The 13264-nt window shown below is 46.2% G+C and overlaps 1 protein-coding gene across 3 annotated transcripts in view; it reads right to left on the reverse strand.

Annotated features, from left to right (window-relative positions):
• Nucleotides 1-13264, reverse strand: part of Dpp6 (dipeptidyl peptidase like 6) — a 655432-nt gene that overhangs the window by 122606 nt on the left and 519562 nt on the right. For all 3 annotated transcript variants that reach the window (XM_038318722.1, XM_038318721.1, XM_038318723.1), the window contains one exon: nt 5448-5568. In XM_038318722.1, the coding sequence (XP_038174650.1) occupies nt 5448-5568 (121 nt within the window). The remainder of the gene's footprint in view (nt 1-5447; nt 5569-13264) is intronic.

Genomic DNA, 13264 nt, shown 5'->3' on the forward strand with positions numbered 1-13264 from the left:
ATGAAGTTCAAGACAGACAGTTTGTAACCTGTGGCAGAATGGCCACCTGGGAAATCAGCCTGGATGCTTCTGTCTCTTTCTATCTTTTAAAAACATATCACCCTAGTTGGCTCTAATTGTCAGCTTGGCACAACTTAGAGTCATCTGATAAGGAAGCCTCAACCAAGGACTTGCCACATCAGATTGGGCTGTGGGCATGCCTGTGGGGCGTTATCTTGATTGTTAATTCTTATAGCCCATTGTGGGAGGCACCATTCCCTAGGCAGGTGGTCCTGGGGCAGCAAGTGAGCCTGCAAGCAGTGTTCCTCCATGGATTCTGCTTCAAGTTCCCCGCTTGAGTTCTTGTCCTGACTTTCCTCAGCAATGGGCTGTGACCTGTGAGCACCAAACTTTTCTCTTCCCCAAGTTGCTTTGCTCAGAGTTTTATCACAGCAATAGAATGGCACCAGAACAGATACTATGTTTTTTTCCTTCGCAATAAAACATGAGTGACTAAGTTAAACAATAGTTAACACAGCTACTGTTAATGTAGGTTTTTTTTTGTTTTTTTTTTTTAAACTCATAAGTAAAGACTCTCTAGTGGATGCCATTTGCCATGTTGTGCCAAATCCGTTTTGGTCACAACTCACATTGGGTCCCTCCAATGTGTTATTTGCGAATGTTGAGTTCTTGGAGATGAAAGAGCTTTACAAGGTCAGGATGGACCTCACATGTGGTTCTGTGACTGCCCCCACCCCCAGCCCTGCTATTAACCACTTTCCAGCAAGACAGACAGCAGGCCCAATCCAGATTTGGAAGGCATCACACATAGGCAAGAGGCTGGCATGCACTCCCATTTACCATGCAGAAAATCTGCACTCAATTTCTGCAGTCATGCAACCAAAGAAATCTTAAAAATATGCCATGATGTTTAAATATGATTGTGATTTGGGGCTGCTGTGCTGACTGTCCTCACAGGCTGGATGTTCCTGGTAAGGCCTCTCACATGGCAAGTACTAACAGGGCTTGGTCTTCTGGTTGCTTCTCAGACAAAGGCTTTTTGGTCATCTCCTGGAACACAGGACTTCAGGGTCCTTTCTCTTGACTGTATCTGGTATGTGAGATGACCTCTCTTGTGGGTTCCTGGACACACATGGGCCTGTCCCCAGGGCAGAAATACAGTCCCCTCCAGTTTAATCTGGATGGAGCTGGAAAGAGCTTGGGTTGCTGTTCCCAGGGCCACTTCCTAACGGAGCAAGCCTGGACACTGGTCTGCCCAGCATCTATTTCAGCCTATCAGTCCCTCAGGAATGGCCCAGGATGTCATGTGAAACTAAGTCTCAGAGTTGACTGCCCTGGGTCTCGGAGGGCAACGGGAAACTGGGTTCTTACAAGTGATCTGAACACTGAGTAGCACTGGGGCCCTAAGGAGATTGGCTGGAGAGTCCACCTTGCCTGCACGTACAAGTTTCAGCTTGTCTGTCAAATGGAAACAGATGGCTGGGCTCTCCAGGAGAGAGTGCTGTGGGGAGGGGAGCTGACCAGAAAGAAGCCCAGGGAACTCTGGAATGATAGACGTGTGCGGCATTCTGATTGGGGAGCATGGCACACCTGGCTGTGCTTACAATCTGTTAAAACCTGAGATTTCAGCAGGCTATGATGGGAAGTATATCTCCCCTCCATACCATATGTTCCCATAAGAAATGTATAGTTCTAGACCTAAAAAATGTATAGTCCCAGGGGGAACTGGTATCAGCCCCCATGAAGCTAGAACATCCTTGATCCTCCCTAAGCTATCTGGAGGTAGATCACCATATGTGGCCATGCGGTCTTAGATGCATTTAAGCTGTCCCCACCGAATGCTATCTTATACTAATATAGTCCTTAGACTAAATAGCTTAAATGTTGTTTACATCTATATTTCTTTTTTTTAAAGATTTATTTATTTATTACGTATACAGTGTTCTGTCTGTCTGTATGCTTGCTGGCCAGAAGAGGGCACCAGATCTCATTACAGATGGCTGTGAGCCACCATGTGGTTGCTGGGAATTGAACTCAGGACCTCTGGAAGAGCAGTCAGTGCTCTTAACCTCTGAGCCATCTCTCCAGCTCCTACATCTATATTTCTAAAGTAGCAGCTGACCCTGGACTTGAGTCAGATGGACCTTCCTCACCCTATCTGTGGCATAGTGCTGAGAAGTGTCACAGGCTGTGTGTATGTCAGATTCATATGTGGCAGCATGATACTCTCAGGTGATGGTATCAGGAGGTACAGGAATTTCTAGATGGAACCCTCATAGGTGCAATTAGCAGCTAAAAAACTAACAAGGACAAATGCTGGCATGTTCTAGGGTAAGGGAGATACTTATTCATTGTTGGTAGGAATGCAAACTGGTACAGACATGACAAAAATCAGTGTAGAGGTTCCTAAAAAAGCTGGAAATAGATCTGCCACGTGATCCAGCTATACCACTTTTGGATGCATACCCAAAGGACTCTATGTCCTCCTATAGAGGTACCTGTTCATCCATGCTCACTGATGGCTCTATTTGCAATATCCAGGAAATGGAAACTACCTAGACGTCTATCAGCTGATGAATGCATAATGAAAATGTGGTACATTTACACAACAGGATATTTCTCAGCTATTAAGAAAAAAGAAATTATGAAATTCACAGGCAAATAGATGGAGCTGGAAATAATCATTCAGACCTAGATAGACAAGCATGGATTGTTTTTTCTTGTATATGTGGTATAACAGATATTACTGTTGACTCTTTAGGGATATGTGTTTCATTTGGAATGCTCATAGAGCTCAGGAAATTAGGAAGGGGCCATGGGATAGACTTCAAGGGAGGAGAGGTAGAATGCTGTTGCAATTTATAATAAAAATAAAAATAAAAGTCCCATACTAGCTCAGAATGGAGTGTCATAAAGGACTATTTATTTAGGGGTAGACTCACAGGAGAAGTAGTGATCAGCAGTTCTTTGCATGAGTGGGGAACTGGAACCAAATTCAGCAGCCAAGAGGCTTGTGCATGCCCCTACATCTGCATTTATAGTACACAAGACCACAACCAAAGTGGGCCAGCATCCCAAAGGCCATTGGTTGGAGGAGTTCCCACAGCACCTCCCTCTTTTGTCTAAATAAGAGAGTTCCAAGCCCAATTCAAAACTACATACAGTCAGAACAAATATCAAGTATAAAAGTTAGAATTATAACCAACATGAACAACATCAAGCAAGAAACCTATGCTAAATGTTTCAATAGTTATCCTATCCCAAAAAGTCTAAGTCTTATATTAGAAATGGTTTGGCTAAGTCATGAGAGGAAAGTAACTACAACTATGTAGTCTTCAACCCCATCAAAGACCTTGGCAGGGAAATAATATTACCTGAGTAAACGGGATGTGCAATCAACTGGCTACCTGGAGAATCACCCAAATTCTCATTTTCAATGTTGGGGCAAACAACTTTGGCTAAGGCCTAGAGTAACTGACAGACAATTTTCAGAGGCAGGGAAATTAAAAAAACCATCTTACCCTGTCTTGGAAAGGTTTGGCAGTCTTTTGGCTTGTAACATACTTGTCCAGTTTGGACACCGTGCATTTTGTCAGTGGTCAAGGCAGGGGCAGTTCTTTGCTCAAAAGCCAGTTTTGCCGAGAAGAAAACAAGCTCCAAGTGGAGTGTCTTCAGTATCCAACATTTTCTTGGGAATAGATTGGTGCTGCCAGGAGCTTTCGTGTCTCATGTCAAGAGAATCCTAAGTTATTTAAATGCCATATTCTACAGTTCTTTGGAGTGGTTGAAGATTACCTATTTATTCAGAATACAATTTCTAGGCATCTAAAGAACCTAACTAACATGACTAAAAGTTTGATTATTATAGAAGACTATCTATTAATCTGATGATGTGGGATTCCCCGCTGTATGCTATGAATATGTTGTATTACCATTAGATATTAAAGAAGATCTTTTGGCTTAGTAGAGTAAAGCCAGGTAGAAAATATGAACAGAGATATAGGGAGAGAGTAGGTGGAGTCAGGGAGACATCATGTATTTCTGCCGAAGTAGACAAGTCGGACTTTTATCAGTAAGTCACAGCCTCGCGCTGATACACAGATTAATAGAAATGGGTTAATTTAAAATGTCAGAGCTAGCTAAAAATATTCCTAAATCATTGACCAAACAGTGTTGTAATTAATATAGTTTCTGTGTGATTATTCAGGTCTGAGTTGCTGGGAAACAAACAAGCAGTCTCCACCTACAGAATGCTGTGCTGGCAGAGGAAAGATAGTTTTCTTTAAAGGTGTAGCTCCTAGCAGTCCACCACATTCCAGTGGAAGGCCACACATCCAATAATATTTGAATAGCCCAAATAGGCCTTGATGGGAAAAACAAACAAAAAACCTCCAAAAATTGGGTGGGAAGGGAAAGTGAAGGTGAACTTAGAAAAGTTACAGGAGGCAGATGAATATGATCAACCTCACTGTATGAAATTCTCTAAAATAAAATACATTTTAATAAACTCTTAACTCTGCTTCCAAAAAAAGAAGAGGAAGTCTTTGAGGACATTGAAACGAGCCAGTGAGTGGGGATTGGGGTTTGCTAGACACACACTGTCCTCTGGTGCACCCCCAAGAACCTGGAGCACAGATGCCAATGTCAAAAGAGCAATTTTTGTGACCTTTGGTTATAGCAGCCCAAGTGGCCTGGGCTCTTCAGAAGGGTTTAACTTCCTTTTCCAATTTTGCTGTGAAGGGGAATATTGACTGTGAACTTGACAGGATTTAGGGGACACGCTTTGGCCATACCTATGAAGGATGCTCTGATTAGGTTAACAGTGGTAAGACTCACCCCAAATGTGGGTGGCATCATTCCCTAGGATGACATTCTGAACCGAATGAAAAGGAGAAGAAAGCTGAGAGCCAGCATCCTTCACCTTCTATGTCTTGACTGTGGATGTGGATACATGTGACCAGACACTCCATGCTGCTGTTACCATGCTTACCCCCACCAAGGTGGACTGTTCCCTCAAACTGTGAGCCAGCACAAATTGCTGCTTAAGTAGACTTTGTCAGGTATTGTGTCACCAAGGCAACTACAACAGCTGACCTCTCCCAGATGCAGACAGGCTTCTCAACTGTTGGAGTGGGTAGAGGAACACACACATTTATACTGGGAGCACTCAGATAATCTTCCCATGAAGCACCTCTCCTTTCGTAGAAGCACCAATGGGCTCAGTGAAGCCCCTTACACCTGGGACCTGTGAGTCCCCTATCCCTGGCCACCTATGAATGCTGACTTCATGTTTGTTCCCTGAAGCTCAAAGGCCCTCAAGAATTTGAAGTTAAATTTAAAACTGAAGTCAAAGAGAAAAGAAGGCTGGTTCAGAAGCCAAATGCAGCCACTACTGCAGCCACCCTGTGGGCAGGCACATTCTCAGCATCTCTGCATGCAGGTCTTACCTTCATACAGCCAGTCGCTGAGGCCATTGTAGACCACACCCTCCTTCCCTGTAGAGACCACTCGGATCGCCTGCTTCCCAACATGTGCGCAGTAGTAGATGTTGTTCTCAAATATAAATATCTAAATTGGGAAGAAGAAACAACAGCAGAATTAAGCAAGGAGTGGGCTAGGTGTTCTTAAATTTGAAATCATCAGGCTTTTGCTCCCCTGCTCTGTACATTTGATTGAACAAAGGTGGTCATGGAAGCATTTGCGGTTGATTCCCCTGCAACATAATCCATAGTGAGGGATTGATCAGACACTCAAACTCTGAAATTTGCCCAATGTCACTATTGTTTGTCAGTGTATGTTATGGCAATTATGTTATGATTGGACAATGTGTGACTTGATACTCCTGAGTACTGGAACAATGGTACTTTGAATTGGATTGATATTTCAGCAATGTGGTTTTTCCTGGTGATTAAATTGCAGGCTAAGGGAATGGAGAGCTAGCTTTCCATCTCTCCAGCTTTCTCAGGGAGTTGGGTGGCGAGGGCCTGTCCGAGCCTGTCGTGTGTCTGGATCACAGTAGGTGGGTACTGTCATGTGACAATAGTATTCATTATGTTTTGAGGAGTTCAGATCGTGACAGGGGCTATCCCGAGGTGGAGATGTGGGGAATCTGGGAAGTTGTGGGCTGTTTGGCCCAGGCCATAACAGGCCAAGCTTCCTTACAAAAGGGTGGGAAGCAGTTGTATTGATTACTTAAAAACCCACAGTTCATTATCACCAAACACTCTTACACCCCATCCCCAGCTGACACTCTGCCCATGAAGCACAGCGACCGACATCTCTCCACAGCCCCTGGCACCTAGCACTGGGCGTCAAGTCTCTGTGAGCTGTCCATTCAAGGCTGCTCATGCACCAGGCAGTGCCTGTCCTTCCATGGCTGGTTTAGTTCCCTGAGCACAGTGTCCTCAAGGGTCATCTATGTTACAGCATGTGCCAAAGTACCTAAAAGGAGGTTTTCAGCTAAGACCCGAACTCATGGGGTCCAAAGAGACTGAGAAGCTGGAAGGACAGATAAAAGCACAGAGAAGGACCAGATCTGGAGTGGGCAAGGCAGGTGAAGAAATGGGGACAAGATTATTGGGAGCAGAGGCTCAATGAAGAAGGGACATGGAGCCAGTTTCTGAGGATCTGCAGGAGGAGACCGGTAGCCACAGAGAGCTGCTGACTAATGTCTGGGAGAGGGTAGCCCTGCTGAGGATGGGTTCAGTGTCTGTGTGGTCAGAGAAGAGGGACACGAGGGACAAGAGTCTGATGGGATGACTGTAGCCACCACAGGTGTGACCACACAGAGGGAGGAGACAGTACAGTGGGTTAGCAAGCAGTAGCCATGGCACGAGTGATCCGAGGTCCGAGCTGATGGGTAGGGGTGAGGATTTCTGGCTATTCTCTTGGGCCTCAGGGTGATGGTGACACACCAGTAGAGTTGCATTGTGGCACAATGAGTCAGACCTAGGGTGCATCACTGGCTTTCTAGGGGAGGGGACAGAGTTGGTGCATGCGATGGTTCTCAGAATGCAAAGTGACAGATGACCCTGGGGAATTTTACAAAATTTCTGAGGCTCAGATGATCAGTCCAGCCAGAGTCTCTGCAGTGGGATCCAGGCAGAAGTATTCTGAAGTACATCCTGATGCCTTTGATGTGCAGTCAAATTTAAGATTCAGTGGCCCAGGGACTGGCCCAGCTCCCAAGTCTTCACACTGAGACAGCCTATGGGCAGAGCCCCCGTCAGTTCTGCCCACGCGCCAAGCATCTGGACCTGGACTTCACGGTACGCAGACCACACCAGCTAGCGAGCAGATCAGGAAATAGGGCTAGTTTCGTTTGTAGCTTGGTTTTGTTAAAAGAAATTCTAGAAAAAATATTGAGAGAAAGTGTTTTGCTTAATACAGAAAAACAAAAACACAGACTCTTGTATTTCCTTTGTTTACAGTACGGGACAAACACGGACTCTTGTATTTCCTTTGTTTACAGTACGGGACAAACACGGACTCTTGTATTTCCTTTGTTTACATATGGGACAAACACGGACTCTTTCCCGCCTCCTTTGTTTATGGCACTGGAAACTGACATCGGGTCTTACCCGAGTTCTACCCCCTCCCCAGTTTTCCTTTCAGTTTTTTTTTCTTTTCTTTTTTTTTTTTTTTGGTTTTTCGAGACAGGGTTTCCCTGTAGTTTCTAGAGCCTGTCCTGGAACTAGCTCTTGTAGACCAGGCTGGCCTCGAACTCAGAGATCCGCCTGCCTCTGCCTCCCGAGTGCTGGGATTAAAGGCGTGCGCCACCACCGCCCGGCTCCTTTCAGTTTTTATTTTGAGGTTCCATTAAACTCTCCAGGCTGACCTCAAACTTGGGACCCTCCTGCCTCAGCTTCCTGAGTGGCTGGGCTGACGGGCCTGCCCCTCCAGTCCTGTGAAGGTTTTATGTCAAAATCCAGCATAGTGGCTCTGGAAGCTTCTTTCGCTACTGGTTTTTGGTGTTGGCTTCCCGTTTTCTAACATGTTCACTTCAAGCTGAAGCAAGCTGGAAAGCTTCCAGAAGCAAGGGCACATCCTAATTTAATTTATGCACCTGTTCTTACAGGTCTGCCTAGGATGAACCCCTTAAATCTGAGCTCCTTTTCTGCACTGCTGGCAGTGGCTTTTTGAATCAAGTCGGGCTGCAGCCAATTAGTAGATTGCACGACTAAAATGTGCAGTGCTGGGTATTTCTGCCTCGGCTTTCCGGGGAGCTGCAGAGAGGAGCGCTCTGTGGGGCACTCTTCACATTCGCTGCTCTGCATTCTGGTGATGTCAGGAAGGAAGGTAAGACACTGTCAGTGCTGTCTGTACATCGGTGGTGCTGGGTGCAGGAACAGTGAGGTGCTGGGGTGTAGCTCCTGGCCCATCCATGTTGGGATACAGGCCTGGCTTTTAACCATTAGGCCCGCAGCAGGCAGAGGGTTCAGGATCTTATTCTTCCAAGTGGATGTGGCAGGGGCTGACAATGTTCCAGAAGAGGCTGCTGACATTTAAGACCTGGCCATACATGCCTCAATCCTTCTGCCTAGCCCACATTGGCCTCCCTGCCTTAGTTTGCTACATTCCTCATATTTCCTGACCTGATAGAGAAGACAGCCTTCTCTCCCCTGCTTCACCTCACAGATTCCAGCCACAGTCGTCTTTACCAAAGGACCATTTTAAAATGCCCTTGGGGGCCTTTTCCTTTCACTTCAGAATACAGTTTACCATCTGGTGGTGAAGGTCCGCCATGACTAAAATCTGTCTGTATGTTTAGCCCCTTCTTCCCTGCAGGCCTGGCTGAGGTACTCGATGTGATGACATGGGAGCCGGGGCTGTCTGTGGCCTGTGGCAGCTCAAACTCAAAGTGGGAATCCAGTTCCACACAGCTCAGGGCTCTCTGGGCTAGGACAGTGGACACCCAGTACCAGAATCATGGTGATGGACCCTTAAGTCAGTTGTTGGCTTCTGTTTTTTTTTTTTTTTTTTTTTTTTTTTTTTTTTTTTTTTTTTTTTTTTTTTTGATATTCCCACTTGTGATACTTCTTTGGGAGGTCCTAGAAATTTCTGGGTTGGAGGAAATAGACTGTGAAAGCCAGGTCCTAGAAGATGACCTTAGCATGGGTTGAGGCCGAGTAAATGGATGAATGGGCAGCGCTGAGAACGGCACAGCACACAGCACACGCAGTAAGTCCAGGAGCACACCTCCTGCTCCTGTCGGTTGCCACCCGCTCGCTCTGCCCGGGGTGTTAGTGGGAGGGTCTGTGGGAAGGCACCGTGTGAAGGGGGTAAAAAAAGGTGTGAAAGATAGATACTTTCAGTTTCTATGAGGGCTAATCCACCTGTCTCCTCTTTTCATTGGCTGAGTCCTCCACAGGCAGCCATGTTAAACACTTGGTCGCCAGCTGGGTCTACCACGGGGGTATGATGGCTAATACCAACTGTCAACTTGGTAGGGTCTACAATCACCATACTGCAGTTCTTCCTCCCTGGCAGGCTGCTATTTGAAGGGGACACTGCAGCCCCAAATTGTTTCATACGTGATTGAGATAGTCCGCCAGAATTCCACTTCCTCCACACCATGCTAGCAAGTGCCGCTGTGATAAGGTTAGGAAAAAGGATGAGTACCCATGTCTCTGTCCTGAAAATCATACTGAATTTACTCCAGGCATTGAGGTACAGCAGCTGAGCAAACAGCCCCTTGACAAGTGATGGAGGCCCTCAAATATTTCACATTCAGATGGGCTACTGCCTCTCTTGGCAAAGTATCTAAAGCTTTTACCTGTGTTTTAGTCTTAATAAAACTAATTGCTGCTTTAGTTTTGAATGTGCATTATTCTCAGTTTCTTGAAGAAGGCACCGAGAACTGGGAAGACAGCCAGAGACTCCCAGTGACGGTCAGAAAGGGACTGGATTCCCAAAGCTGTCTTTCCTGGGTGCAGCTATTTGTGGTGGTTTGAATAAGAATGGCCCCACAGGCTCACAGATTTAGATGCTTGGTCATTAGGGGGGCACACTATTTGACAGGGATTAGGAGGTGTGGCCTTGTTGGAGGACGTGTGTCACTGGGGGTGGACTTCAGGGTTTCATAAAGCCAAGCCAGGACCAGTGTGGCTCTCTCTTTGCCTGCTTCCTGCCTATCTAGATGTAGAAACTCTCAGCTACCTCTCCAGCACCATGTCTGCCTGCATGCTGCCATGATCCCCACCAGGATGAGAATGAACTGAACCTCTGAATGTAAGCCAGCCCCTATTAAATGCTTCCCTTTTATAAGAGTTGCTGTGGTCATGGCGTCTCTTCACAGCAACAGAGCACCAACTAAGACACTATTATTCCTCTTTCCATGGAAGAATGCTCTACCAGTAGTCATCTAAATGATAATCTGAATCATCTGGGTTATGACTAATAGGGACTTCCTGTGTCTGTGTGTGTGTGTCTGTGTGTGTCTCTCTCTCTCTCTCTCTCTCTCTGTGTGTGTGTGTGTGTGTGTGAAAACGGACACCTTTAATATTTATAGAACCAACTCACAGAACACTAGCGGGAAAGTGCAGTCACATGCTCTCTGGCTACCAATACAGCTGGAAGAGATGCCCAGCTAAAGAGGTGGCTAATTACGTGAGGAACCAGGGATGAGATAATTACTATAATTGGGTGCAATTAGCTTTTAGTTGTGGAAAATCAAGGCCAAAAGGGAACCATACTGAATAGCTTTTGTTAAAACAAAAGGACGGTGGCACAGCGGTGGGTGGGCTGGTGACAGAAAAGGCCACTGGACTTGAAGTGGAACCTGATCGTGGTCTCCAGCTGCCGGCTGCCTGGCTCTAGCAGGCCGCTTGCCCTTACTTCATCTGCTCGCCTTTGCCGCAGAAGAGGACTTGGGAGGGCTATTTCTAAGAGAGTTCTTCCACCTGTGACCACACTGAAATCTAAAATTCCCAAGACCATTTACAACCGGAAAATAGCTGTGGAAGATTGGTTAGTCAGTCTATGGCCAGTTTGACTGAAGTGAGAGCTGTTCACCACAGATGTTCACCACAGATGTTCACCACAGCAGAATAGTTATGGTGAACTCAAAATCTCACACCAAAGCTGAACGTAGTGTCTCCCCGAGACGATGAAAAGCCTCAGCGATTGCATTTCCTAAGCTTCCCCCAGTCACTGTTTACACCACTTTTGAGGCTCAGGATCACCTCCAGGTGGTGGTGAAGGTTCCAGCTGCCTCTCCCGGTCCATTCTGCTCTTTCTCTTGAGTTATTTCATCAGATATGACTTTACCGACATTTCTTCAGCTGAGGTCATGATATGTCATCTGAAACTATTTGGGCGGGCTTTTCTAATCTGTTGACACTGCAATACACTGTCATCTAAAAGCTTACGATTGAGAACTATGTTGTAATCAAGTAACAAAACCACCCAGAACAGAACAAAATACAAACCCCGTGTTTTAATTACGCTTATGATTTTCTGTTGGGCTGCATTCATAACTGTCCTTGGAGGCATGTGGCAGGTGGGCCTTGGCTTCGCTACATGTTAGTGTGAAACAGACTGGTGGAAAAATTGTGGAAAAATCATCAGCTTTGGTCAGGTGATGGTCACAAGTAGGTTATATGTTTCTCAAGATTGCTGAATAAATTTCCACTGGGCCTTGGAACACTGCAGTAAACACTGCATAGCTGACTCATGCTGTTGGAACTTCACACACAAAGTAGTGAAGGGTGTAGGTCGAGAAGCTGAGCAGAGAGAAGCTGAGCAGAGAGAGACCCTCCAGTCACAACTGAGTAGTGCCTACAGCTGCTGCCAGCACCCATAGCTGCTTCTGGAAGGCCTTGGTCTCTGTTCAAACTACAAAGGCTCCTTCTAGTCCCAGGAGCAGTTTCAGTAACAGGGCATTGGAGGGCAAGTTAGAATCACCAGTGATGGGTGAGAGATTGTGAAACGCTCTGTTCTGGGTAGAACGTGACCTCCAGCTAACATTCTGTTCCTGTTGTTTGGAAACCTAGCAAAGGGAGACTCTGACGTCTGCTGGTAGACAGTACGCTATGGGAAAAGTACATCTGGACGAGAGGAGTGGTGGGTGTGGCAGAAGCCGTAGGCATAGGAGGCAGCAGTAGGCATGGGAGGCAGCCGAGGGTGCCAGCGGCAGCTGTAGGCATGGGAAGCAGCAGTTGACATGGGAGGCAGCCTTGAATGCACCCACTCTGATCACAGGGACCTTTCTCACTTGGCATGAGCCTGGGGATGTCTCCATTATGGTAGTTTGTAACTACCTAGAATCCAGACCTCTAGCTTCCAAGAAAGAAGGTAAGGCCGTGTTCACACTCACAAGGGTTCTCTTCTCTTTCAAGAGGAATATGGGGGCAGATCTCCTGGAGCTGGAATTACAGGTGGTTATGAGCTGCCTGACATGGGAGCTGGGAACCTGCAATAGTGCGGGTTTTTACTGCTTTGATGAAATACCGTGGCCAAAAACCAACTTGGGAAAGAAAGGGTTATTTTGCTCACACTTTCACTGGCCATAGTCCACATCAAAGTAAGTTAGAACAGGAACTCAAGCAGGGCAGGAACCTGAAGGTGATAGAGAGGCCATGGAGGGGTGCTGCTTTCTGGCTTGTTCCTCATAGCTTGCTTAGTCTGCTTTCTGATAGAACCCAGGGTCACCACTCACAGTGAGTAGGCCTTCCCACGTCAATCTTCAATCAAGAAAATACATCACAGGTTTGCTCACAGGCCAATCTGGTGGGATCATTTTCTCAAGTGAGGTTTCTTCTTCCAGAATGACTCCAGCTTGTGTCAAGTCAACATCAAACCAGCCAGCACAGAACCAAACGGGTCCACCGCAGGACATGCTCTTAACAGCTGAGCTCTCTCTCCAGCCCCCATGTGGTGCATTAATTAATTGTCCCTTGGTTCTGTGATGTATATTCTGTTTTTCACTGCAACAGAAATACTGTGTGCATTATGAAAAACATTGTCAGCGACTTACCTTCCTGAGACAAGTTTCTATACATGGAAATCACGAGTCCCGCTCATTGTGCTATAATGTATGGTTAAAGGACATGGATAAGCAGATCGAAGAACTGCACAGAGGCCTAAAAGCACCAGTGTGTTTGTGATGATGGAAAGAAATTGTTCTACATGGTGATTATTTTGATTATCAACTTATCAAAGTCAGAGCCCAAACAATGCTGAATACCACTATGAAGGCGGCATCCTCTCCCACAGAGTTAGTTCAGACAGGCAGAGCACCTGGGAAGCAACCAGCAGATCCTAT

The sequence above is a fragment of the Arvicola amphibius genome, chromosome 2 (genome assembly GCF_903992535.2).
Source record: "Arvicola amphibius chromosome 2, mArvAmp1.2, whole genome shotgun sequence".
In the NCBI taxonomy this organism is placed as follows: domain Eukaryota; kingdom Metazoa; phylum Chordata; class Mammalia; order Rodentia; family Cricetidae; genus Arvicola; species Arvicola amphibius.